At 36.8% G+C, this 23,336-nt stretch overlaps 1 protein-coding gene across 3 annotated transcripts in view; it reads right to left on the bottom strand.

The window, feature by feature from the left end:
• The window catches only part of HOMER1 (homer scaffold protein 1), an 87,631-nt gene that overhangs the window by 46,018 nt on the left and 18,277 nt on the right, over window positions 1-23,336 (bottom strand). For 2 of the 3 annotated variants that reach the window (XM_082784190.1, XM_082784191.1), the window contains exons 2-5: window positions 20,806-20,962; window positions 13,607-13,738; window positions 8,862-8,954; window positions 1,648-1,790 (exon numbers count right to left, since the gene is read on the bottom strand). In XM_082784190.1, the coding sequence (XP_082640316.1) occupies window positions 1,648-1,790; window positions 8,862-8,954; window positions 13,607-13,738; window positions 20,806-20,962 (525 nt within the window). Of the gene's footprint in view, window positions 1-1,647; window positions 1,791-8,861; window positions 8,955-13,606; window positions 13,739-20,805; window positions 20,963-21,793; window positions 21,943-22,022; window positions 22,058-23,336 lie in introns of those variants that run through there. The other variant, XM_082784189.1, reaches the window with a different exon arrangement.

Raw genomic sequence — 23,336 nt, 5'->3', positions numbered from 1 at the left:
TTTTCAGTTAAGTAGCAGTATATAAAAAGCCTCAGTTGGGGTTTTCAGTGGCCTACACAAATTGTCGTTTATAAAAATTATTCTAGCTAGTGGTATATGACAGGGCAATAAATTAAAAAAAGGCACTCACACTGCATACATGAAAGAAAAATGCAAAGAATGTACATTTTATAACCTCTATTCTACCCCATCTTACAACTGGACAGTTTCAAAAATATCTTCGGTCAGGCTCAATGCAGAGAAAAGTAGTCACTACATTAGCATACCAGAGAACACATACAAAAAGAGAGGGAAGATCTTGCAGCTACAACATAGAAACATTTCTAGTGTGTAGACTTTAACACAACTACTTTTCACAAAAATATTGAGAATTCCAACGCAGAAGTAACAAGTTTAAACGGATTCTTTACAGAACACTGACAAATGTGCAACATTTGTAATACTCTTTCAACATGCACATAGTACTCTTACAAAGCACCATTTCTTCTAAAATATTTGATAGATGCACTGGTAATAGCTGAAGTATAAAAATAAACAGAATCATTCTGCTAAAAAATTAGTGCAAAATTATACTACTTTTCCTCATTTGAAAATGTAGATTATTTTTTCCAGATACCTTTAATAGCATTATTCTCTTACATAAAATGAGAACTCTTCAACAATACCATCTTTACTCATTTCAAATTATTTGCATTATATATCTGAGGTGCTAGTGTTCCCCAGATATTGATCTTAAACTCAACTTAAGCTGCAATAAGACCGTGTTATTTAAACATAAATAAATGTAGAATACTTAGTTTTGCTCTAAGTTCATCAAATATTTATAGTACTCTACATGGTCTCAGTCCATAATGTGTTTTATTAAGTGTATCCCACTTAATGATAACTTAACAAGCAAGATACATCCATCTTAACTCATTGTTTAAATAAAAAGTCATTTTCTAAAGAACAATGATGTACAGCATTCATAGAGTCACAGAATGGTTTGGGTTGCATGGGACTTACGGTCACCCAGTTCCAACCCCCTGCCATGGGCAGGGACACCTCTCACTAGATCAGGTTGCTTCCTAGTGCAATGAATAATTCAGTCTGGAGCAGGACTACACATCTCTTCTGTTCTCAATACAAGTTGAAAAATGTTTTCAACTGTCAGAACTGTTCAATTAAAGATTGCTTTAAATTGTATAATCCAGAAGCATTGTAAGAGTCCCTTTTCTTCCAACAACTTGTCACTGAAAGGCTGATCCAATACTATCAGTCATTTAAAGAAAGTGTGCAGAAAAAATAAATTTAATTGGAATATTCTATAAAGTGGTTAACTTTAAGATCTCAGACATTGAAATAATGCTTCCTGTTAAAGGGACATCTGCACTAATGAGTGTTCAAATGATTGCACTCAGCTGATAAAATTATAAAATAATGCCTCCCCAGTCTCATTCCAAGAGATTTCCTCATATGTGGTTTTGGTTTGTGAAAAAAAGAGTATATTGCAAATCTGAAAGCCAGTCCTGTATTTTATATTTTATTAAAAATCAGGTAACTTAATTCTTAACTGTGCCAGGTGGAAGCCACAACATGGGAGAAGGTCCCTTTAACGAGGAAGGAGACAGGTATCACTTGATTAGGATGTGGGAATGGAATCTGTACCTATGGGTAAATGGCAATGCGTTCTGGGTTGGTTCAGCCCTTGGTTCTGAATTCTGTGTCACCTCCGGCGTCGCTCTCTCGTCATCTGTCCCATTGATACTTTCTGGTGTTAAAGGAGACTGAATATCCCCTCCAGCTGATTCCTTAAGTAAAACAAACAAATAATAAATTAGAATTACAAACTGACCTCCTCAGGAAGGCAATGTCCTTATAAGCACTAATAATATTTCTCAAATAAGATATTAATTTTAGGCAATATTGATATGAGGCTCACAGATTTCCTACGTCTCCCATAGCTATTTTTCATCATGTGATTTTAATTTAGAAGCGTATTACCATCAGTTCACACCATCTTGTGCAAAACACAGCTGGCACATGATTTTCTTTGTAAGCCTCCATCATCCTGCTTACTACAGACTTCTCTCACTCTTGCCTGATACTACATTCAATCACAAACTGACGACTGCTTACGCCCAGCATTCTTATCTCTCACTCTATATTCTAACACAAAAACAAATTCTGATATGTGTTTCAAAATCCAACCTTCACATTCAGTATTAACCAAAGTGAACAGTGGGAGGGCCCTTGTTAGTACAGTCAGCCTCACACTTCAGCCTCACATTTAAAGAACACTTGGCCAGCAAAGTCCCTGCAAAACTTCCATAGTCACCTTAGCCTGGCCCTCACTCTTGCTGTTCGTGGTACTATCTGGGAAGGATAATACTCCAACTACATGTACAACCAGACAGCTTCCACTACTGCTACATAACTGGATACCTGAAAAAAAATAAATATCAATGGCTACCTCCTATCAGAAGGCACTGGTGCATTTTCAATCAGCCTTTACCATGCTAGCATGTACATTTGTATTTTGGCCAACAAATACTATTTGCTGTTTTCTAGTCGCCAAAAAGTATGTTTTTTTTAAAAAACAATGTACACCATGTAGCCCACATCCAATCCCTGAATGTTGTTTAATTTTAGCATTTTCTTTCCTAATATATTCTTTTTCAAATAATGTCTTTCAAAGGAGATAATAGAGTCATAAGCTAAGTAGCTCATCTTGATTTTAAAATACTTTGCTAAGCTTTTAGTAATCAATCATCTAACTCCAAGGAAGAAGACTCATGAACAGAGTTCAGTGGATGTCATGGAGGGGTGTCTGAACAGTAGAGGATGGCTGAATAACAAGCTTTCCAAAAACTAAGCATCTCTATGGCCACAAAACATCTAAACATCTGCATGGGTAACTGATAACACTGCTATTTAATATAATTAAACTGAACCACAAGCACAGTCTCTGAAAGTCTCTGAAAGGCTAACTGCTTCTCTTTCCAGCTCTTTGAATTTTCCTTTCTGCATAGCAAGCTGAAGAACAGCAGTCACAGAAGGAACTGCTAAGTACCTAGAGATGCTCACTGTCTTAAGAGATCAAGCTCTAATTTTGAGCCTCCACTTGTAGCCTTCAACTACTTTACACAGATTAGGCTTTTTGAAAGCCAGTAATGAATCTGATCCTCCATCTATAGGAAAGGTGGCACAGGACTTGGAGATTTAACCAGATGGAAAAATGCAGATCTTTTGATGAATTTAAGTTCTTGCTGTCAACGTCACCTTCCACAAAGCACTGGGTGTTACTTAGCCAACAATACAGTAGATCGAAGTTTTCATCGTACTTTGAATTACATTAAGCAGTTGCAGCACAACAATTATCAAAATTGTGCTTTTATTCTGACTTCTCACATAATGAGACATATCTCACATTCTGACAAGTGTCTTACTCTACAACACAAGCTAGTGGGTGATAGAGTTGTACTATAACATTTTTAATACTAACTTGAAGTTCTATTGTATTTAGTGTTTATCAAGCAACACCACATGTGCACTGTCTCCATTCTGCACCTTTTTATTAAATTCCTGTGGGTTATCATGCAGAAAATAATGATCCTAATTTGTTACACAAATTAATTTATACAATAAATGCTAATTGTTTATTATGTGAACATAAATAGTTTCCTACTTTCAGAGAAATTGTTTTTTATTTTTTTTTCACAATAATATAAAAGTAAAAAAATAAATCTTGATTTTTACAGGATGCTTTTAATGAACTGAAACTGAATTGAAATTAAGTGTGAAAAAGCATAGCTGGCAAGATATTCAGGTATACACATTGTGTTATACAAATTAGGCATTTTTGTCTATTATTATCCTCTGATGTGGGAAACCGTTTCCACTAACGTTAAATGAAAGGCATTATGGGCCCCAAAATCTCTGTTACTACCTCCTCTTCTCCAGCTGTACTACATGTTCTGAAAAATACATACATCACATAAAGACTGGTTTGTTTTTATCTTTAAGCTGAAATTCCTGCAACGTTATTATTGCACAAATAAAGCCAAAGATTATTTATTAACATGTTTTATTTATAAAAGCATGAAAACTATTTCACTAGAAGAAAAATGTGCAGGTTCTACCTAGACTTATTCTTCAGTAAAGCACTTTCATAGACTTATAATTTGAATGAAATTCAAGTGACAAAAATTCACACAGAGAAACACTGCAGTCTATGTGATACCTAAAGTTTCACTGCCTACAAATTCATGAGGGGCTGATATGTATGTAGCAGAGAAGCATCATAACCTAGTACATATTTCTTCTGCTAATGTAGGTCAGTCAGTGCTCTCATATACTCACAACTATCCCTGCCACATTTATTTGCAGCCAACTGTAATGAAGCTGTCTATGAATAAAGTACCAAATGCAACAGAAAAAGCATCACTTACACTGGAAAAAAAAAGTTTACAAATAACTTATTTGCATTTTATATTACTTAGAGAGAACAAAAGAATTATAGAATCATTTTTTTGTGAGATTAAGTACCAAAGTTTTTATTCTGCATTATAATTTCACACATCCAAATCAGATGGTTTTGCAGAGCTGGGCAAGAAACTATGGTTAGCTTAAAAAGATGTTCACGCCTCTATTCCTGTCGAAAGAGCAGGATAACTTAGTTGTAACATTCACTGCATAGATCCTGTATGGAGAAAACAGTGCTTAAATTGAAAATGGAATATATTTCTGAAAAAAATATATATACTTTAAGGTCTGCTATTTTCCTCTCAAGAGCACTACGAATAGGTATTTCATACATTTGAGAAGAAAGGATTACCAGCTCTCCTGTGTATAAGGCCACTATCACATCATATATAGGTTTTTGGAGGATATTGAACTTCAAGTCACTCACTGGATTTACACATGAGTTAGTGAAAATTATACTCGGGAGTATTTTGTTATTCTAGAGTTTGTCATAAATCTGCACGGTATAAAGGAGCCCTGGCCCTACTAATGAGAGGCAGGATGCTGGTGATGCCAAGAAATACATAAGTGACAGTGCCTGTGGTATTCAAACTATGCATAACATAGGGCAATGCATCAAAAGATGTCTAAAATTTCAGAATCCTGTAAACAAAGTACATGCAGCCACAGAATAGTCTCTACAGTAAAACAAGCAGACTTCACAGCACCAATCAGGCCAACTTTCAATGGTGAAAAAATACAGAACAGTAGAAAAGGAGGATGTTGTTCTAAAATTAACAAGCTAAATCAATTTTTTTTATTATTATTATTCACTTTTTTTGTTATTAAGCATTCCATCCATTACCCTGGAGTTGCCATTCTTCAAAGAGCTCCTCTGTTCAGTACTGATTGGCAACAGCACACAGCTGTCAGCTACCAAGTCAGACACTATAATATGACACTATAATATTTCTAGTATAGAAAATCAAACATCCCACAGTCATTTTTTCACAAGTTTTGTAAGCAAACAAAAGCTTTGCAAGCTTGCACAAAGAAGCCAACAAGCAATAGAACTGCAGCCATTTTGCCCAAATCATCCAATTCCTTGCACTGTAAAAAAAAAAAAATAAATCTAACACTAAAACTTAACTATTCCTAATAGTGTGCATGGGAGGGGCTCAGAATTACTTAAGGAAGAGTTGAACTGTTTTGAATAAGTTACTCACCACGCGATTTCAGATATATTATTAAAATGACAATGGTCCCAAGAAATATCTGAGGACAGACTGTGGCTTAAAGAAGAAAATACAGACGTTCAGACTCCAGTTGGTTTTAAGACTATTGGGGTAAGGCACCCCAACCCACACCATTTGGTTCTGTACTTGAACCTAATTAAATTTAGTTTCAAAAAAAAAAAAGTAGAAATAAAAAAGGTTTTCAGGCTACTGCTTCATGCAGCTTGGTGAACTGCAGAACAAAGTGTTGTTCTTTCAGTATACAGGAAAACCTGCAACTGAAAATGGGCCATAGGTGGTTTGTCATGGGTTTTATATCATGAAAAAAAAAATTCTCTTATTGAAGGATGAGTCTGGAAATGAAGAAGTGTCAGAGCAGGGAGGGACAGTATTTTATTTTTATATAAACGAGGTAAGACCCTTGCAAAACCCTGTTATATAAACCTGAGATAAAAGGACAACAGATGGGGTACCTCTGTGCACAGGTGATCTTAGAAGTACTAAAATAGACAACTTATTTCAAGTACACCTCGGACTGAAGTCTCCAGACAGCCCATCTGTATTATTATATATATCCTAATAGAGGTGGGTAGAAAGTGCAAGTTCTTTGACACAGCAATAATGCTTTTCTCTTTATTTGAAGAAAGCAGTGCACTCAGTGGGACTTACACATAACAAAGCAGCATCTCTTTTGTAATTTGTTGGTTAAGACCACTGTCCTCTGGACAAGTAAAGTTCTTTTTAGAGTCAAGTTCAATGGTGAGTTTATACATCACCTGCTATTCTGGGAAATTAAAGCAAAAGCTGCAGGTCAATAGGAGGAGAACAAGCAGTATTAAAGAAACAATAGGAATGCAAAATTTAAGTTGAGCAGTGGGATAATGGCCCTGGGGAGCCTGTCCCAGTGCCCTGGGTGCAGAACCTTTCCATAACCTCCAGCCTGACCCTCCCATCCCAGCTCCATGCCATTCCCTTGGGTCCTGTCACTGTCCCCAGAGAGCAAGGGGAAAGAGAGCTGTAAAATGACTGAGAAATGCAACACTGGAATTACGTATTTTGCTATCATTTTTGGTAGACAATCAAAGTGACAGAAAGTACTCCATCAAGTGCCTCTAGGGTCCCAGCTCCCTTCCCCACTACCAACCACCACCCATCTTCAACACCAAGTCATTAATGTCTTTGAAGGAGCCCCAGCACTATGGAAATGTTACAGTATGCTGTGAAGCCATCGCTTCTCATCTGCTCTAAACTCCAAAGTTCCTGATTCAGCTCCCTTCTCTCTGGGGAACTAATGAGAAGCATTAAGTATGTGACGGCTATTATGCTGATGTGTCAGCACTTGCACTAACTGTATCTTTTGAAATAATACACTAACTTATCAACACAGCTAAAAGCCAAGAAATGAAAAGTAAGGCCTGAATATGAAATTATTCCTAAGTGTGCAGTAATTAAATTGCAGCTCTCAACATGCATTATCGAATTGCTCAAGGTAACACTTCTATAGCTGCCTACAGCATAAAATGTTGGGCTCCAAGTATACAGGGAATTCTGTACAGGAAAATGAACAATATTAATAGCTCATGCAGAATAAGAGAAAGCTTTAACCATAGGCAACAGCCAGATGAAAGCAGGATGTTTTCTCTGAGTAATTCAAAATCATGTCCAAGCCAAGTAAGTCACTCCATTTGACAATGTCAGATTTAACTTTGGAGTCCAGACTATTAATCAACATGTCAAAATAGAAGCACAGTAATTGCTTTGCCTGTAACACTGAGTAACTAGAAGCCTGGCTGAAGTACTCGACTGGCTGTAAAACTGAGTGTATACTAGGTTATAGCAACAAAATATCCATATCTATTGTCTACGTGGTTATTTATGGAATTTGCCATAAATTTAGGGACAGTCAAGAAAACCTGACTAAAAAAAAAAAAGGCTGAATTTAAAAAAAAAAAGACTGATTTTTTTTTCTCCTGTTACGGTACAGCTATCAGCTTCCTTTTAATACTTATAGCCAACTGGGCAAAATGCCTACCAGGGAAAACAACATGAAGTTGGTTCATTGTGTATATGCTTGTGGTTGTTCCACTGACTTCTCTTGGAAGAGCACCAGATGTAGCTTTCTGGTGGCAATAAGCCTATTTCTACAGCATCTTTTTAAACTGCCTGCCATCCTTTTTCCATCAAAGCATAATGTAGTGCAAAGCACCCAAGAGATGCACTGATTCAATGAACAAAGATGCACTCCCCAGAAAAAAAAAAAAAGACTCATCTACATTAATCCTACTCAACTCAGGAGTCCCTCCTGAAGTTTTAAAGCTGCTTCATTCTCCAAAAGCAGGAATTACCTTTGTCTTTACTATCACTTAAAATAAAACATGGCTACACTCAGAGCCAGAAACGCTGGAAGAGAGAGCCATAAATTCCTCATGCAATTCCTTTTTTTCAAAGCAAATTCAAAGCATCTATTTTCAAGTAAATTAATTTTATACATGACTAATGTCAGTATGACTACATTATATTAAGTTATCTTCCTGTTGGGCCTATATTAGACCAGTTTGTATGTTTTAAGATGTCTTTTTTGGACTCTTGTTTTACAACATGGCTAAATGTAATAAAAAGTCGCATGTGACTGTCATCTCCCTTTAACACATTTCACAAATGGGTACTACACAGTAGGAAATAAGCAAAAATAGTTTGCTGGTTTGGCTTTGATTTTTGTTTTTATGATTCTTATATTAAGTTCTTTACAATGTATCAACTTAAGTTTTACAGATATAATAGGAAAAGACACAAGAGGTCTTCACTATAGATTTACTTAGGTAACTGCTCACTATCTTTATTCTTTTCTAGGGAAACCTCAAAGGAATAGGAAAAAACATGAGGCCTATTTTTCTCCCTAAATAAGCAAATAAATAATCCACCCTTAACATGGTATGGGACATCCCTTTGGTAATTTCAGGTCAGTTATCCTGGCTGTGTCCCCTCCCCACCTCTTACCCACACACAGCCTACTGGACTTTGCAGGGAGCAATTGAGAGGATTCAGGGTAACTGGGCAATACCTTGTTCATTTTTTAGTACAACATGTGTGTGTAAGATACAATACAAATTCTTAAAACAGTTAAGAACAGTTAAATAGCATAGACTTTAAAGTACTAGGCTTGAATCAAGCAGTAAGACTCACTTGGGAAGGTGTACTTGTTAGCTCCATCTTTTCTTGGGATTTTTCTTTTGCCAGCCGTGCAGCTTCTTTGAATTCCTGAAATTTTTCCGCAAACTGAAGGTACATAAGTTTAAAAGGGAGAGAGAGAGAGATTGTAGGCGTGAAGTAGTTACTTTACATGCAGAACAGAACGCTGTACTTAACATTTTACAACATAAAATTCTGTCAGTGGAACTTGTTAATTTTTCTCCTTATTAGATACTTATCTGAGCAAGTTACACAGTGACATACCTTCCAGTACCTTTCAGACATAACATACTCCGTTTAAATGGCAGGAAAATTGAGATTTAACAAAGTTTCATCTGTTGCTGACAGTGTTAAAAAGAAAAAGAAAAAGACCCTCAGGTATGGCTAGTAATAGCGGTAAAACTGACTTACACATTGGCTTTCAGATTAAGATTTTACTCTCTTCCTCACAATGAATGATTGGGTTCTGAAGCCTACTGTGGTCACTACTCACTTCAAAAAGCTCCATTCTTTCCTAACTGATAAAACACTAATTTTTCCCCAAATTTCAACATTCATAATTCCAATAGCAAACTAAGAAATCAGCAGTGGGAATACTTAGTCAGGTCCATTTCTTGTAGTAACTGTCATGTGAAGCTTGATTTCTCTGCTACATGTACTTGTAAAGCAACAGTTTAGAAATACGTGCAGACTTAAGTTCCAGAGTTAAATCGATTTTAGCCTAGATTCTCTGGCCAGAAAAAACTTTGGCTCCATTGGTCTCAGCTTTACATTACACCAATTGCTGTAGCAGCCAAGCGCTCATTTTCACTTGCTACCACTTTTGTACAGAATATGATCTTACTACAATCAACTAAAGACTGAAATTATTTTGCAGAAACACTAGAGACCTTCATCAATAGCTTTTAAACTTCTCCAGCAACAGCATACAAAGAAGCTGTTTTGCACTGCATGTATTTAGAAAGATGAAGGCTATTTTTGTGTGACATAATCTTCTCAACTATTTTCAGTCAGAATTTCACTTGTTATCCAAGAAACAAAAAATCTTATTGTCTTTAAACTTCTCCTGGTGTGCTATTAGTACTTGAGGAAGTATCAGTTTTCTCCTCCTGAATCCTATATTTCAGCTGGCAGGTTATTTAAAAGTATACACTTCCTGAATACAGAAGGAGACAAATGCCACGCTGAAAAACTAATCCAGCATCAAAAGAGGTCTTAGAATAGATGATAGAACTGGCAACAGATCCCCAGATCTATACGATACTCATTTAGGACTCAGAGATAGACCTCAAAATCTCACAGGTAGCCTATTATTTAAATAGATTTGAGGAACAGAGGACTGGTAAGTAGAAAACATGACACCACTGATGTCTAGAACACAGGACTGAAGAAACACTAGGCAGTAAATATGATCTTCTGTATCACAGAAGAAGGTAGAAACTGTAAAAAAAAAAAAAACAAAAACTACAGCAAACAAACAAATAGGCATTAAATATTCTGAGAAAGAGGCAACAAGGCTAATGTAGAGGAATTTTTCATAAATTTACTAGAATTCCTTGATACATTCATGTGACGTATTATAGCAATCTCTTGAAACAATCCTTAATTAACAAAGATAAGATCTTACAGTATGAAAATAAGGCTCATTATTATATTATATATTATATTATATTCTCATTATTAATGAGAATTAATAATCTAAGGAAAAGATGAAAAATTGTGGAAGGAGAATACCCATTATGACACTTTTGCCATATAACGTACTCTTAAATTACTCAGAATAAACAAGGTCAACTAGTTCAAAGGGATAAGAGACAGCAAATCTGAGGAGTATTTCTTCCCATACAGAAGAATACTATCAAGACTATCAAAATATTTTGGTACTTTATTTTATTACTTATATTTTATACAAACATTTATATAAAATTTAATTTTAGTGATTAATTAAATAATTGTATATAGTAAATGATTATTAAATTATATAAAGTTTTGTTTATTTTATATATATTATCTTTTATATTACTTATATTTTGGTTGAGAAATGAGCTTCCTTTTTCACTGAATATCATGAGACATTCTGCTCCTACTACACCAGCAAGAGGGACTGTAATAAGTGCAGTACTACTGTACTACTCTGAAGAGAATACTCTTCAAGATAGAGATCATCTTTCAAGTACCATTGACTTCTGCCTGACTTCTAACAGAACAATCTTGAAGTGAATTTGTGTTCTGACATACTGAGAAAAGGTCTAGTGAAGATAAACAAATGTTTAATTAATTTTCTTTTATTCTATTTGAATGTAAGGAATTGGTAACTATGCCTTACTTTTCCATCAAATATTCTCAGTCACAACTATCATACAGAAAGAGCCTACCACTGTCGCACTCTACACTAGTAATCAGTTTATGAGGACCAAGGTACATGAACCAAGTAGTCCAGAAGTCAGATACTTAATATGAGCTTTAGTATGAGCTTTGGAAGTGATCTGCTTGTTTAGAGAGACACAGCTAAGCAGACAATGATATATTGATAATATTGATATATGATAATAAATATTTTATTAGAAGTCCTGATTATGTTTCACTAGTCTTCTGAAATCACTCACAGACTAGTCTAAGTGTTTTGTGGTTGTTGGCTCCCTGGAACTTTTAATATTTCTCTGGGGCCCAGAAACACTACTGTAAAACAAATTACATGTAACAGGGCTGTTCACTTTGAGACTTCAACACAAATACAGAAAAACGTTCCAGGATCAATTTTAAGGCTACTTCTAGAAGCAACCTGTTTCTGAATAAAACCATTGATACAGTTTGTTAGCACCATTACTACCACTCAGTAGTACCTCCAGCCCTTAATTAGATTTCATGTCCTACAGTAGTAGGCGTATGAAAGAGTGCTCTGGTGAACATGACTACAATGTCATTGCATAGAAATGAGAGTTGGTAACTCGAGCAGACAGACAAGAAGGAAAGATAGATGTGATTTCTCTAAAACTACATAGCAGATTCATGGTTTCTAATTCAGCTTTTCTGATTCCAAAACCAGTACAGCTACCAGCTCCTGTGATTAAACAGGTTATGATCTAAATCGGTTTGGTTTTCCTCAAATACATCTTCATTAATTTTACAACACGAATATGAAAATTCTCACCTCTTAAATCAAGTAGAAATGATCAGCAACTTCTACTACAATCAAAATCGTAGTTTGTAATTCCGATATAGTATACTACAATTTCCTGAAAATGTCCTGAGGATTCATCTTCCGAATAGGTCTGTGACTTGTTATTTTTCTCAACAGATTTGTGTATTCTTCATGAATCATAGCAATCTGAGTAACTGCTAATCAAACATGTTATTTGACAAAATATCTACCGTAGCTTTTCAAATAATTAGGCTAGATTCTTTGAAATATTAGCAAGAGTTATAACCAGATTGGTGAGCTTGTGCTTCTAGGACATACACACCAATTTAAATAAATGAGAAAGTTTCTAAGTTCACTGAGGCAATAATATACACAAATGCACATGCATATATACAGCATTAATACATTAATATCACTTAGAATTTTGTGGATTTGTGGTTCTTCATAGTAATGAAAGCTCTCTGATTATGAAATGAAGAAACCCTATAAGCATATCAGGTTGTCCAAACAAGGGAGATGTACTGGTTCTCTTTTTAATGATTTTTTTTTTTTTTTAGCAGGCCCATGCTTACCCCTTGGAAAGTGACAACTATTTTCTAAAGCGGGCAGGTCTGGTTTTTTTTTTTGTGTGTGTGTGCGCAGTTGATTTTTGTTGTTATTGTTTTTGAAACAAGCCAACCATTATTCCTTACTTGAACAAGTACTACCACTCCTTTTTATTGCATTTGGGTTTCCAGATCTTTGGTATATTTTGGTAAAACTTTCTTCTTATATGTTCTTAAACGGAAAGTCCTTATCTAGAGAAAGATGATGTTGTACATGTTCATGGACTTACCTACTAAAGTAGGTATCAATAGCAAGAGGTATTGTAGAATTAGCGCTCACAGGAACTATACCACCACTTTGAGAAAAACTCAAAGGGGGTTACTGCTTTCCTTGGATTAAGGCTGACTACCCTCCTGCATAACTAGACCAGATAAAGAAAAGCCATATTGGGCTCAGCTTCTTTACTAAATATTTCAACAAGAAATTTGTATTCGAACAAGAAACTGTATTTTTATTTTACATGGAATAGTTTTCCCACTAGCTTTACCTTAAGCCTACAGATGTTGAAATATTGGCAACAAGATGCACTACATAGCAGAAAAGACAAATGTGGCTTCAAAGACAAAAATGCATCTGAAGATTATCAACAACTTTTTTTTCTGGACTGTCTCAATATAGAAGAAACACTACTCTACTCTTTTCTCTACTCTACTTTTTTTTTGTCTACTCTTTTAAACTCTGTCATGAAAAACTGTAACAGAAGAAAAACTTTAAAATTGAGAAACCTAACTAATAATTAGAAGTCACAGAGAGCATACATTGTGATAGCTTTAATCTCCCTCCTTTTCTCAATCAGTTAGAAAATTCACAGGTATCAAAATGTTAAAAACATATTGCCATCGTGACCCGTCTTGTCTTTTACATTATAAGCACAGATACAGATTTTGTAAATTATTTGTAAATAACAACAGTTAGTCAAGATACAACCAGAAAGAAACAAATATTTTTAAGCTGTTTGATTAGCCAAATAGTTTCCATTGGTCACACTTACTTTTGACAGATGATGCTCAGATGAAAATCCCAAGCCATAGACTGTATTCGCTCTGCTGTCTGCCCATTGGCCAAACTTCTGGGATGTTTTAGTAAATGTCATGTTGGGGGTGATAGTGCTATTTATTATTGCCTGAAAAAAAAGTAAAAGTTTTTTAAAAAAGTGTTTTTCTTTTGTTTTCTTCAGTTGTTTTTTTTTTTTTTTTTTTGAAGATTACTTGTAACTGAAACTACCAATACTGTAGTCAATTTTCTGTGTACATTGAATGAAACAAACTAGCAACTAGGGAACTGTCTTCTAATTCAACCACAGCTAAAACTATGAAAACATATTGGCATACTTTCTGAAAAAGACGAGCAAAAGCTGGGGGGATACTTGTTTGCAACTACAAGTAGTGATTTAATAAGTCTAAAAAGAGCCCATTAAAGCATCCACATAGGCTAAGGTGATCTGAAGAAAAGAACTAGCAAAGTTTGTTTTCTTTTTTTGTTTTGTCTCACTGGCGTGTGTCCTTGTTCCCTAAGGTAAGGCCTCTGAAGTTCATCTGTTGTAATCCCCACTATTGCAAATACAACTCTTACCAGAAAACATGCAATTAATCAAGAAGCACGATTTCTTTTTAAGCTTTTGTATTGCAAGAACCTGTTTCTTCTCCGCACACACACACAAACATGGCTAACCATGACAGGGTCATACAACTAGAGAAGAGCTACTACTTCATATTTTTCTCCTCTTGTTCTTATGTACAGGATGGAAGACACACACATGTTCCAGCATAAAATTTATTCTCGTGTAAAGAAAAATACAACTTTTAGATGATATGCTGGTTCCACTAAAGCCAGCTGAAGTTTAACCATCGATTTCAACAGTATTTCCATCACAATAAACTTTGTCTAACATTTGAAATCTGTTATATGGAACTATTTGAACAGTTGACTTGAAAGTATGCCTGGATAGTCTTATGACACCAATGAGTTCAATTTAACTAAAGTACTGACAGTTACCACAGTTTATAACCAATGTAAATAAGAAAGACTAGTCATAAAGCCAAAGACATGCATATTAAAGTGAAATGGACGTATGCTTTCTATGCATCTGGCACTATCAAGAGTTTCAACTGTATTTGTGAAACAAATAACATCCCTTTTCATAAAAGCATAGGTCAGCATGTGCTTTTTAATAATGACATGAGAGAAATTTTTTATAAAGAACATCCTTAAAACTTCATGGAAAATTATATATACTATGAGCAGAAAACAATATAGAAAAAAATCTTTATGTTAGCAAAAAGCAGGTTCAAAACCACCTGATGAAGTAGACCAGGTACAAGTCTATGGGGTTTGATGACATGTATCGCAAGGTCCTAAGGGAACTGCCTCTCTCCAGCACATTTGAAAAGTCCTGGCAGTCAGACTGGAAAAAGGGAAGTATCACTCCTGTATTTAAAACAGGTAGAAGGAAGAGCTGCGGTACTAATGACTAGTCTGCCTCACCTCTGTGCCTGGAAAGAACATGGAACAGAGTCTCCTGGAAGCAACGTTCAGGCACACGCAGGACAAGGAGCTGCTCCAAGACATCCAGCACAGCTTCACCAAGGGTAAATTGTGCCCAACCAACGTGGCGGCCTTCTGGGATGGAGTGACTGCAGCAGTTGACAAGGGAAGACCAACCAAAGTCATCTACCCAGACTTCTGCAAGGCCTTTGACATGGTCACACATGACATTCTTCTCTTTTAATTGAAGAAAGAAGGGCTTGAAGGCAGCACTACTCGGTGGATAAGGAACTGGCTGGATGGTCACAGCCAGGCAATTGTGGTCAACAGCTCAATGTCCACGTGGAAATCAGTGACAAGTCATGTCCCTCAGGGATCTGTCTTGGTACATGTGCTGTTTACTGTCTTCACCAATGACACTGACAGTGGGATCAAGTACATCCTCAGCAAGTTTTCAGGCAACACCAAGCTGAGTGTTGCAGTCCATACAACAAGAGGAAGGGATAAAATCCAAAGGGACCTGGACAAGCTTGAAAAGTGGACCCAGGTGAACAGCCACCATCCACATCAAATTTTGTCTGAATTCTACAGGCCAACCCTGAAAAATTATCAGCTGAAGTGCTAGCAAAGCCTACAAAGAGCTTCCAGGCATATATGCTGATTATCAGATGAAGTGGTAGAGAAGAGCAATGTGAGTAAACTCACAAGAACCTGCAAGCAACAGGCAGGTTGAAAGCCTGAGGACTGGAATCTGATACAGTGACTGCAAACTAACCTAATGGAAAACCTTGGAAGAACCAACCAGTTTTCAGCTGACGCTGCTCACTGCTTCAGCTGACCACAGGGTTGGCTACATAAAAGAAAATCCAGGAACAGGCTGCATAGACCAGGATGTGATATCAGTTCTTACAGCAGTCTGCATCTAGGTTGGGTTACCTAACTTGCCTCCTTCCATTTGGTAGGAAGAAATACTTCAGAAAAAATAATTGCACTGAGAAGGAGTTGCTGTTATTCTGCCCTTTGTCTTCCAACAGAGAAAAATAAGTATGCTCCACTCCAGCAGACAGCATTAGTCTGCAGATAGCAAGTTTATCACTGGGAAGATTACACTCAGATCCCACTGATATAAAGACAAATCCTTTCATTAGAAACACCAAATTTAAAAGAAAATCAAGGCTTTCAGTTCTTTCTGAATTAAAAGCATTGCTGTGCTCAATCTCTTATGCTAAATGAATTATGCCTGAAGTGTGCATGCTAGAGCATTCTACAGATACAGCTGCTGTTAGCCACTTCTGGAAATACTAGATTTGACTCCCTCAAACCTTCAGCTTAAAAAAAACTCAATTTTTAAATTATCATTTATAATCAAACCTGTCTTGTCTACTTAAATAGGTACTGTTTTTAACTGCTCTCCTCTATGCCATGAGATTTCACTGTACAGTCACCAATATAACAAATGTCAAATATTTCATCAATCTTTTAAGAATGTTGTTAGTCTAAATGTACAAGAATATCTTAAAACAGAACAGAGTCAGTCTGACAGGCAGACATTTAGCTTTTGAAGAAAACTGATTTTGTTATCTTTAGATTTGGTTGGAATAACAAAATAGCTTTCATGTTTTCCTTTCAAATGAGTTTAGCTGTGAGAAAATAGGGCATGTGTTTAACTAAGCTGTTCATTTTACTGACAACAAACCCAACACCTGCAAGAAAAACAGCAGCAGCGGCGGCAGTCAAGTATGATTTTATCTTGTGCTAAAGATGATGCCAATAATAGTTAAAACACAAAGCACCTTTGAAGTTCTTCAAAACCATCACTGAAGACCTAGGCTAATAGGTCTTACTTTAAACCTGAATTTATCATTAGAGAGATTATCAATTTAATCTGACTTTAGCTTATATTAAAGTCTTTAAAATGTAAAGATCACTTATTGCAATAACACTGAAGGCCAACTTGACTCAGAAATATTACATGCATAGCTTATGGAATCTACGGACTACTATTTTCCAGAGTTATCTTTCGTTTTAGATTAGCAGAAATTACTGTATTTTTTCTAATTTTGCATCTGTGAAAACAGTATCACAACGTTAACTAGTTCTGTAGGAACCACTTATTTTCCTTTCTTAGTGACTGCAAGAGACTGAATGGAAAAGACAGAGGGGTTATGGGAATAATCTTAGTGTCTGTCTATATTGTTACTGAAGAAATAATGGAGGCATCCTTCTACAACCTAGGAGAAAAAACAAAACACTAAGACACAGGAAGATATGAAGTGACTATATAATTAATGAGATCTGAAAGCCTTAGCAACAGCTTCTCGGTGTTGTCATGTTGTGTTGCATAAGAGATTTCATTTTTCAGGCTTCCTCTTGATTCTTTGATTGTGTGAGGAAAAGGTTGCATAAAAGACATTTACTTGAGGTCACACAAATCAGCCTTAAATTCTATCAGATTACTTGCATCAGGATATCCCTGACATCAGTGTCAGAGATCCAGACACTGAATGCGACTATAAAACATGGCCTGTTTACCGAACACTATGGTGCTTACCAGAGACAAGTCAGAGGGAGATGCATTATTTCTTGTATGAGGTATTTTAAGAGAAGACAGTATCTTCACAAAACAAGATTACACAGAAGCAGGACATCAGTGAACAGGCTTTAAAAGTGCATAACCTATGTGGACTGAATAATAACACATCCTGTGGAATTACTCCTCAAAGGACTCATAAAGGAACAGTTAAGTCTACCTAAATACTAGCATTAACCCAATTATTTGCCCAGCTATGCTTTGTTTTACATAAGCATTAATTTACAAGCTAGAAATGATTGATTTCACACAATTTTGAGAAGGAATAAAGTTGTTTGGATGAGTTATGCTTGGCTGCTGCTTCACCCAGTTTATATGATACATTTATTTACTGCATCTGTGAAAAAAATAAATATAACTTGTTTCTGTAGGACCTATCTCAGTTGAATCTGGCTCACATAGCAATTGATATGGAATAAGGAAAAAAAAAAAATCCTCTCACAAAACACACCAAGGATCTCCACAAGCAAATTCAAGTGGATATCTGAGATGTATGGTAGAATTTCTCAGAGGTGAGTAAAGATCACGTCTTACAAACATCATGTTTTCAAGCAGAAATATTTAATCATGTTCTGTCAGTCAGTACAGAAGTTAAGTTTTATCCAGCAAACCTACTGAAACTGAGAAAAAATAAAGAAATTATGTGCCTCATGTATTTTTTCCCTTTAAAGCAGCACCAAAACTTCCTTGTTTCAAGGTACTCTGAGAATACAATCAAAGAATCGTCCCAGTTACCAATTCAGAAAAACAAATTCAATTAAAGACAGGTATGGAAAATAGCTCTCAGAGAAGGTATCTCTGCACTCCGATTTGAAACATCCAGCTTCTGGCAGGATAAGCAGTCTAAGATATAACTCCAGATATTCTTAAAAATGCTTATGCTCCTTAAGAGCTGCAGAGGGTTTTGCAGAGGGTGAAGTTTTGCTAATGCTCTTTCAGTTACCCTAAGGGAAGAGGAAGGACCTAAAGAGCAGAAAGAGACAGGGATGGTAGAAGTAGGATTATCACTCAAATCAAGTATCTTTCTCTTGCAAACTTTCCTTTCTACAGTCTAGATGGACATGCATTTCAGTTGCTATCACTTGTTGAATAACTGCTCAGCACCTAAGCCACTGTAGCTGAGCAACCACATGCACTTCATTCTCTCCAACGTACAAACCCATAAGGTGCTATAAACCTCGACAGTACTATGTCTTCCAAGAAAATAATGTTGGATAATCTATTTAATCCCCTTGAGGGATGAGCGCTGCAAAACCAACATAGTTTGACAAGTGTTTCTGGCAGCTGACAACATGCAAGTTTGAGACATTTCCAATGTAAATTAAGAAAAAAATCTTTATACAATTTCAATTCAAAAATCAAAGATGGAGAATTAATTTACATTTTCTTAATCCTTTGCCAGTTTCACACTTGTGTGACCGACAATATAAGCCATTATAGGCTCAGAAACTAGTAGTGTTACTGCCATACAACTACATGTATGCTATATATCACAATCATGAATGCTTTATATTTATATTTAGCTCTTCATACATACATTTTATATGCACAGATATACACATATATTAAAAATATAAGACCATAATTAGAAATAAAAAAAATCACTGGGAATTGTGCCACAAACCTCTTGAAAGTTCTTCCACACGTGCCCCTGCTATTCATCTGTGTATGTTTCAGAGCAGTGTTGTGATAGCTAAAACAATGGGTCTGAATCATGATTGTGATCCTCGATTTTAGTCAGACACATAATACTTGGTATGAAAACATTATTAACAATGCAGCGATCAGAGAGTAAATTAAGTGACAGACCGCATTATCAATACACTTTGCCAATAGTACTGTACATATAAAGGAAATGCTGCAGTAGAAAAAGAGCAAGTAAACAAAAACTCAGCAGTCATATTGCAAGAAGTGCAGCTTTAGACAAAGGCAAAGGGACTCCAGTGGATATCAGAAGGGTTTTGTAAACTGCAGATCAGCTTAGGTGCTTCAGATTACAACTAGCAGCCTCCATTTCATACAGCATCTAGCCCCAGTCCAAAAGTATTTTCTAAATGGTCACACAAAAGGTATCTTAATTATCTGACAGAATGAATAATCATTGGAAAAAAGGCTGGGAAAGGAAGAAAAAGTATGAATTAAACTCTGAGACATTTTGCCAAACTTTTATGGCAGTCTCAGTCACCAAAAGAGGTATTCATAATGATCCTTGACAAAAAACTCCTACAAACTTCTGTATGATAGAAATTCTTTCCTCCACTAAAATAGAAATACTCTAGATATTCTTAAAAATGCAGAGTAATGCTTTTCAGCTTTCAACAAATAGCCAAGAAATCTCTGTGAATACTACTATGCTTTACCAGTGTTTTAGTTCCAACCATCATGAATTGACACACCCCCAGAAGCTGTAAGTGATGTACCTTGAAAGAATTACAGCTTTCCATTACACTTTGTATATCTTTAGTGATCTTATTGCTGAAGTTTCTGACATAATGCTTGTAAAGCTACTGTTCTTATACCCACTTGGGTAGAACCTATGCAACAGTCAAGCTTTTACCCCAAATCCTCTAAATTATTACATTAATATTTCTTACAACAGCAGCTCAACACATTATTTTTCCTAACTTAGAAAAAAAAAGATAACCCTCACCTAAAGGCCAACCCAAATGAGTTTTTATAAAAGCTTACTATGGAGAGTCACATTCTATACTTCTAAAAATTGAAGACTAGGTAACAAAGAAGTATCTACTGAGAGATTACAGGCACTGAACAAATCTCTTTCATAATGCTGAAGCCAATGATATTGACAGCGAAATAAAAAGAGCTTATTGTAACACCCTGTGCTTTTTACTACACCTCATGGGGAATGTTTTTTTAAGACAGCTCAATATTAACTAAGTAGCAGGTCATCGTTAACTTCAGCAACAGCTTTATCAAAATAAATATGAACACAAGTAAAACACTTTTTCAGTGAACACTGAAAACATCTAGTGAAACAATATAACAATTTTAGCACATCACTAATGCTAGAAGTATCTAGAAAGATACATGAAGGATGTCAGACTAGAAAATTACAAAAATCAATCAGCATGCAAGTTCTCCAAAATAAAATCTACCTTGGAGCCATCCAAACTGATTATCCTGTAGACATTTCTTGTGCTGTCATAGAAGTAGGACACAGTAACAGCATGCTTGCTGGTGGGAACCCAGTTCTTCTTAGTGTTTGGGTCAATCTGGAAGACATGAGCTCGGGTGCTGAAGATGGGTTGTTCCCTGAAGAACAGAAAGTAGAAGTCATTAATTTGATAGGGAAGTAACTTATATGCAATAACATTATCTAACAGTTGTGCCAACTGAGATATTCATGTTTTACTTTGCTCAGTATTTTTTCCCCAATAACTTTTTTTGTTGCTACAAACAGCAAATAAAGAGTATTAACATACATACGCAAGCAAAATGTAAGCCTTCTGCAGCGAAAATGGACACCTAGCTGTACAGTCAGATAAAGACACCTCTAAACATACATTCGGCCCTGTCCCATCCACTTCCCTCCCCTCCTATCACCTTCCACCTATCCCGCTAAGCTGCCACTGATACACGTGTAAAACTTCATCTCATTTCACTGCACATTGCAGAAAGTGTGAAACTGAGTGCTTATCTTCTCAAGTCTTTTAATACTCTGGTTTTTCAAATACATTTTATGGCCATAATCTGAAACTGAAATGGCTAATTCAAGGTGATTGCTCTAAAACTGACATTAACTAGGATCAGGAACATTATAATTGTTCTGACAGCCTCACTCTTTAAAACTTTACACCTCAATGTTTTCACAGAAACACTAAGTATGTGTAACATGCATTGTTCAAAGTTAACTGTTTAGCAAATAAAATTATGTAACTGAGAAGTTACTTTCAAACATTAAACATACTTTTCCACATGATCACTATCAAGATATGTGGCATGGGAGTACCATCGGGATGCTGCCCAGGCTGGTAAGGAAGAGATAAAGAAAGACAAGGCACAGCTGGAGTTGAACATGGCAAGGGATGCAGAGAATCATAAGAAGGGATTCTATGGGTACATTAGCCAGAAAAGGAAGACTACCTCTTGACCACCTGATGAAATTGAACAGGCACAAGCCTAGGGGGTCTGATGACATGCATCTCAGAGTCCTGAGGGAGGTGACTGATGGAGTTGCCATGCCTCTCTCCAGCATATTTGACAAATCCTGGCAGTCAGATAAGTCCCAGTGCCTGGAAAAAGGGAAGTATCACTCCTGTATTTAAAACAGGTAGAAGGAAGAGCTGCGGTACTAATGACTAGTCTGCCTCACCTCTGTGCCTGGAAAGAACATGGAACAGAGTCTCCTGGAAGCAACGTTCAGGCACACGCAGGACAAGGAGCTGCTCCAAGACATCCAGCACAGCTTCACCAAGGGTAAATTGTGCCCAACCAACGTGGCGGCCTTCTGGGATGGAGTGACTGCAGCAGTTGACAAGGGAAGACCAACCAAAGTCATCTACCCAGACTTCTGCAAGGCCTTTGACATGGTCACACATGACATTCTTCTCTTTAAATTGAAGATTTGAAGGCAGCACTACTCGGTGGATAAGGAACTGGCTGGATGGTCACAGCCAGACAATTGTGGTCAACAGCTCAACGTCCACGTGGAAGTCAGCAACAAGTCATGTCTCTCATGGGTCCATCTTATGACCAGTACTATTTGATATAATCCACTACCAATGACACAAAACAGTGGGATTGAGCATGTCCTCAGGAAGTTTTCAGGCAACATCAAGCTGAACGGTGCAGTTGACATGACAGAAGGAAAGGATACCATCCAGAGTGACCTGGACAGGCTTGAGAACTGGGCCCAGATGAACCTCACAAAGTTTACCAAATCATGAAGGCCCACAACTTTGATCAGGGCAATCCCAAAAATGAGTACAGACCAGAGGATAAATGGATGGAAAGCAACCACATGGGGAGGAACCTGGGAACGACAGCAAATGAAGAGCTCAACATCGGCCAGCCATATGAGCTTGCAGCCAACCAGAAAGACAACCATATACTGAGGTACATCAAAAGCAGCGTGGCCAGCAGGGTAAAGGGAAATGACTCTGCCCCTCTTCTTTGCTCTCACAAGACCCCACCTGGAGCCCTGCATCCAGGTCTGGGGTCCCCAGCCAAGACAGACATGGAGGTGTTGGAGTGGGTCCAGAGAAGGGCCACAACGATGATCAGAGGGCTGGAGCACCTGTCCTGTGAGGACAGGTTGAGGGGAGTTGGGATTGTTCAGACTGGAGAAATGAAGGCTACAGGCAGACCTCATTGTGGTCGTTTCATGATTAAAGGAGTATTGTAAGAAAGACAGAATTTTGACAAGGGCCTGTAGTGATAGGACAAGGGGGTAGTGATTTTAAACTAAAAGAGGCAAGATTTAAGTTAGATATAAGGAAGAAATTCTTCACTCAGAGGGTGATGAAGCACTGGAACAGGTTGTATGGAGAAGCTGTGGATACCCCATCTGGAAGTGCTCAAGGCCAGACTGGACAGGGCTTTGAGCAACCTGATCTAGTGAGACACATCCCTGACCATTGCAAAGGGGTTGGAACTGGGTTATCTTTAAGGTCCTTTCCACTATAAA

This window comes from Aythya marila (assembly GCF_965140915.1).
Source record: "Aythya marila genome assembly, chromosome: Z".
NCBI lineage: Eukaryota > Metazoa > Chordata > Aves > Anseriformes > Anatidae > Aythya > Aythya marila.
This window is presented reverse-complemented; position numbering and strand designations above follow the sequence as displayed.